We start from the raw sequence: 5362 nt of genomic DNA, 5'->3' as shown, positions 1-5362 counted from the left end.
ACAGGCCACGCCCCAAATGTCACTGCAACCAACGTCAGCTATTAAAGGGAAACTCCACCCTTCAGATAACAGCAAAGAGGACCTGTCAGGGGTTTATTGTACCTAACTTTAACCCCTAATGCTTCCTGCATGGTACCCAACCCCTCCACCCCACCGGGTATCCAAGATTAACCCCTACTGATCGGTGCCGAACTTTAACCCCTTTGCCCCGACTAGAGCCCCCCCACATGTTAAGATCTGGGGGTCCAATACAAATCACATGTTCCAATCAGACTTCATTCCAATCAATTGGCTTCAGGTATCATTATATATTCATTTCATTGGGCAAAATAGTGCCAGGGATGTGCAGGGGATGCCAGTTATATACTGTACAATATGGAGGACAGAGGGGGGTCAGTATTGAACCGGAGAGCCAGACGTGCCAATGGTGATGCATTACATTCCACGCATTTACCCCACCTGGCACCCCCTGCATGCACTGCCCATGTGTGTACTATAATCCCGGGCATGCATAGGTGGCACTTCAAATTTGGCAGATAAAACCACCCCCATACCTCCACAAAAATTATAAAGGAAGATGTGGCACATGTCCTATAAGTTTACAGGAGGGGTTCTTCTTCAGCAATACCATGGAGACTTCTTATTGGCTGTCCAGCGGCGGGGTCCTCCAAGGATCCAGATAAAAGGAATGTAGGAAAATAGATAACAATATAGAGGTGACCCCGCACATGGTACCCTACTGCTGGATTTTGGGGGGAAATTTCTGGATGGGGTTAGGGGAGCTGGGCTTTCATACAACACACCGGGCCCCCAAGATCTGAATGGGCCCTTACAGTATTCTCCCCATACAAGCTGGGTGGGAAGAAGCTGTAGATGGGTGGTGGTCCCTGTATTGTGACCTAAGCCACAAACAGCTGAAAAGTGCCGGGTGGTGCGCCCAACTAAAAGAGCCTAGAGAGAACACTGCCTTTCAACCAACACACCGCACCAGTGGGCTTAGCCAATCACATTTCTGTATAGCGAGATGAAGGAGGAGGGGCAACATGGCTGCTCAGTGGTTGCAGTGCTGGGTCCCAGGTTCCAATCTCAGCCTGGACACTATCTGCATGGAGTTAGGTCAATGGGCTTCCCCCCACATTTGACCTTAGACTGTAATAATGACTATGGTAGGGACATTAGATTTTGAGTCACATGACTATGGACTTTGTACAACGCTGCGTAATATGTCGGCGATATATACAGTGTAATAATAATAATAGAAAGTGACCAAATCGTTCTTCTATCGCTTCTCTTGTCAGATCTCCTCCATATATCACAGCTTGATAACCTAGGGTTGTGTAAACATGCAGAGGTGCGTGCAGGAAGAGTTAATCCCTGTGTACACGGCTCACCCAGCAACCATTACTATGGGTGTGTTTGTGACCCGGGGACTTGTTTGTTGCGGTTGGAAGAATCAATTACGTTCCATCTGGGTGATTTGCATGCCCTCGCCGACATGTAAAGCTGCATGCAGGACAAAGCTGCTTTATATCATCCTAATTACATTATAACTCTTAGATTGTAAGCTCTTCGGGGCAGGGTCCTCTCCTCCTATATCACTGTCTGTATTAGTCTATCATTTACAACCCCTATTTAATGTACAGCGCTGCATAATATGTTGGCGCTATATAAATCCTGTTTATTAATAATAATATAAGGGGATGGAGGGGTAAGAAATAAAATCTGGGGCCCCCTACAGGCCATTATTATGAAATGCTTATTATTATTATGAATAATAAACAGGATTTATATAGCGCCAACATATTACGCAGCGCTGTACATTAAATAGGAGTTGCAAATGATAGACTAATACAGACAGTGATATAGGAGGAGAGGACCCTGCACCGAAGAGCTTACAATCTAGAATTTGATGCAGTTATATATGTAGCATTAAAAACTAACTGCAGCTTGGAGAAATGTTTAAACTTATCAGCTGCCCCCTATCCCCCAATTCTTGGCAGATCTATCAAATAATCCTTAATCTCTAGTGCTGTTCTTGGACCAAATTAGTAACGCTCCCTGCGCCATCCACTTCCTGTGAGCCCAGGGTGTTACCGCTCCACCCCCCCATCCTGGACTCTGAAAGCTGCTTTCATTACATTTAGGATTAGTCCTAAGGCAAGGAGGACCTGTGGGATCATTAAACTAAAGAGGAGGGGTCATGGGTGCCCTTGGTATGGAAGGAGGGGGTCAACCAACCCTAAAGTGGGGCAATAAATTGGATCTGAACTGAAGATGTTATTAAAGCAAAGTGACTTTCTTGTGTCATTGCTGCTTGTGTCCAGGTCAGTGGCTGCTGCAGGGAGGGAGCTTTTTAGAATGTTGGGAAAAACTCATCACATATGTAAAAATGTATTTCCTCTAAGGAGGTGTGAGTAATATTTTGCAGAAACAGAGATTGTCTGCTCTAAGCTGGCCTTTGCATGGGTCTGAAGCAGAGAAATCCCCATCAGAGGAATATTTGGCTTTCCTAGGTGTTGTCGCCGCCTCCAGGTCTGTAGAGGAAGTAGCTGCATGCCACTGGCCTAGATATTACAGGAAATCTGCTCTGCTATATCACCACCATGTGGCCAAAACCAGGTACTGCAGGGAGAGAATTAACCACAATATAACAATAACAAAAAAAAATTCACATTTATTTACATAAAATCAGCAACATACATAATGTACAATACTGTAACATACAAAGGATTGAAATACAAAAGTAAAGGTACCAATAACATCTTGTTTTTCCTTAACAACCATCATCATCCCAATCCTTTAATATTTACAGAGCCCCAGAACTTTAAGTTTGCCAGTAATAACTATAGGTCATGTGACACATTCCTGTTTGCTTGGGATCAATGAATCATAAATCATGATGTCCTTACAGCCTGGAACTTCCCCATCTTCATTTCTGGCAAAAAAAAAAAAAAATCCTCATTGGGAGAATAAAAATAATCCCATGTCCATATTGGAAAGATTTCCTATCACTTACTGTATTGATAGGAAGTGAGAACACATCTCCCCAATGGAAACAGAGGCTCCAACCTTTTTGATCACTGTCCACATAATGTCTGCTTCTATCTCAGCAGACTTGTAGTTACTGACTGAGCCACTAGAGGGAGACTCCACAGATCATAGAACAGGAAGTGTGTAGAATGTGAGTCACATCACAAATTACTTTTAGTTTAACCGTACAATCATTACTATAAATACGTAAGAGCTGTAAATAGCTGTTAAGGCTACAGGTCCTGCCCTGTGTGCTGAAGGGTCTAGGACAGCTGCCTACCCCTCAGCCCAGTCCTCATCACACCGTTCAATAGGTACAACAGACATGCAATTAAAATCTAGCTCTGTCCCTTAGCTGGTGCCGGCATAGGCATGGTGGATGTTGATCTTTTTTTTTTATAGGAGGTGGGAGCACAGCAGAGTTGCTATTTAAGAAGATTCATCAGAATTGCTGGCTGCAGTCCCTTTCATATTCCACATGGGGGTGCTGTTCTTTTACTCCTTGGATACTGAGCCAATAAATTTCCCATCCATCAGATATTCAAATCCAAAGGTAGTTCCGTGTCCATATCATTAACATTACACGTAACGTATGTTTCCCCTCCATGCAGCGAGAGATTTCCTCTGCTAGCTCAGTATTTCCTCTGTCGGGGGAAGATGGCGGAGGAACGTTTCGGGGTGGGTACAGAGTCTGGGTCCATATCGAAAAGGTCGCGGCCCGTTTTCAGGATCTGCTCTTCGATCTTCTTGTGACGCTTCATATCGGAGAGAACTTTATCCAGCCTGGCCTCTCGCTTCTGACTGCGAGCTGAACATGAGGAGGAAGAGGGAGAATTATTGGATGATCCTTCCGATGTCACAGCAAATCACAGAAATTATTCAGAGATTATACAATGTCAGACTGCTATAAAATGAAACAAAATCACTCCAACTGTCACATAATATATCAAATAATAATCCAGATTAGGACGACCTCTTCAACCCCACCAGCAGCTCTCTTCACTCCTCCGGTGACCTACTAATGACTTCCTCACTCATAACATCATCACACGCACAGCTCAAAGACTTTTCCAGAGCTGCCCCGACTCTCTGGAATGGTCTTCCTCGTCCTATTCCGCTTGCCCCTACTTTCTGCTCATTTAAAAGAGCCCTCAAAACCCAACGCTTCAACCTCACCTACCCGTCTTCTGTCTCCTAAACCCTCACTACTCACTCACCATTCCATATCTCCCTCCTATTGTGTGATATTTCCCCCACCTCTTAGATTGTAAGCTCTTCGGGGCAGGGTCCTCTCCTCCTCCCGTGTCACTGTCTGTATCTGTGCAACCCCTATTTATTGCACTGTGCTGTGTAATATGTTGGTGCTATATAAATCCTGTTTAAAAATAAGAATTAATGGCTTCATCGGTACAGATGGTGGATTATATACACCCAGGGGGTCGTAGCCCTATCATGGCACATTCACACAAACCTCAGCATTCTCCAAGGCAGATTCCTCCAAACCTAGGCTTTCAGAATGCCATGTTCACCCTAACTTTGACCTTGGTCTCCCATCACGGCACGCCCACTGAGTCTCGTTCTCCATCGAGGGCCCATCCACCCGAGCCTCCTTCTTCATCGAGGGCCCGCTCATTTGAGCCTCCTTCTCCATCACAGCATGCCCATCCGAGCCTCGTTCTCCATCGAGGGCCCGCCCATCCGAGTCTCCTCCTTCATCGAGGGCCCGCCCATCCGAGTCTCCTCCTTCATCGAGGGCCCGCCCATCCGAGTCTCCTCCTCCATCGAGGGTCCACCCACCTGAGCCTCTAGTCTATCGGACTTCACCTTTCACCATAGGACATTCACCCTAAGCTCCTCATTATAGTAGATTCACCTGAACTCCAGCTTTCTTAATGGCACATCCACCCACAAATTTTGATCATGACACATGAGGTTTGGCAGGAATACCTTGGTTACAGGTAATCCACTATTTCTACACATTTAAGGGACAATACCACTGCGGCGTCCTGTGCACAGTTTTATCGATCTGAAATCAAACCCAGAGGACATTTCACAGCCCCCACCCCATTATACCCCCACATACCAGGCGTCCTCCTTCTGTCAATCAACGAGTTTTTCGGCGTCACAGGTTCATCGTCAATGTCAAAGTCAAACTCGGTGGGAACATGTGGCCTGTAGAGGACAAAATGATAGAAAGTCAAAATCACCTACACTGTGAATATCTCAATGACTTACAGGGTTTGTAGATTCATTCACCTCTCTTCCTCCTCCTCCTCTTCCTCCTGTTCTTGGTCAGACTCCTCATCCTCAGGATCTGGCTCCGGGGTTGGAG

The 5362-nt window shown here is 45.6% G+C and overlaps 1 protein-coding gene across 1 annotated transcript; it reads right to left on the bottom strand.

The window, feature by feature from the left end:
• Positions 1 to 2654: 2654 nt before the first annotated feature.
• Positions 2655 to 5362, bottom strand: PAGR1 (PAXIP1 associated glutamate rich protein 1; the record flags this gene model as incomplete). Its single annotated transcript, XM_072417222.1, is given in 3 exon segments — positions 2655 to 3838; positions 5114 to 5202; positions 5287 to 5362. Coding segments are annotated over 3 exon segments (341 nt in total), but the record flags the coding sequence as incomplete, so codon positions are not given.

Source organism: Pyxicephalus adspersus, chromosome 7, assembly GCF_032062135.1.
Source record: "Pyxicephalus adspersus chromosome 7, UCB_Pads_2.0, whole genome shotgun sequence".
Classification (NCBI taxonomy): domain Eukaryota; kingdom Metazoa; phylum Chordata; class Amphibia; order Anura; family Pyxicephalidae; genus Pyxicephalus; species Pyxicephalus adspersus.
This window is presented reverse-complemented; position numbering and strand designations above follow the sequence as displayed.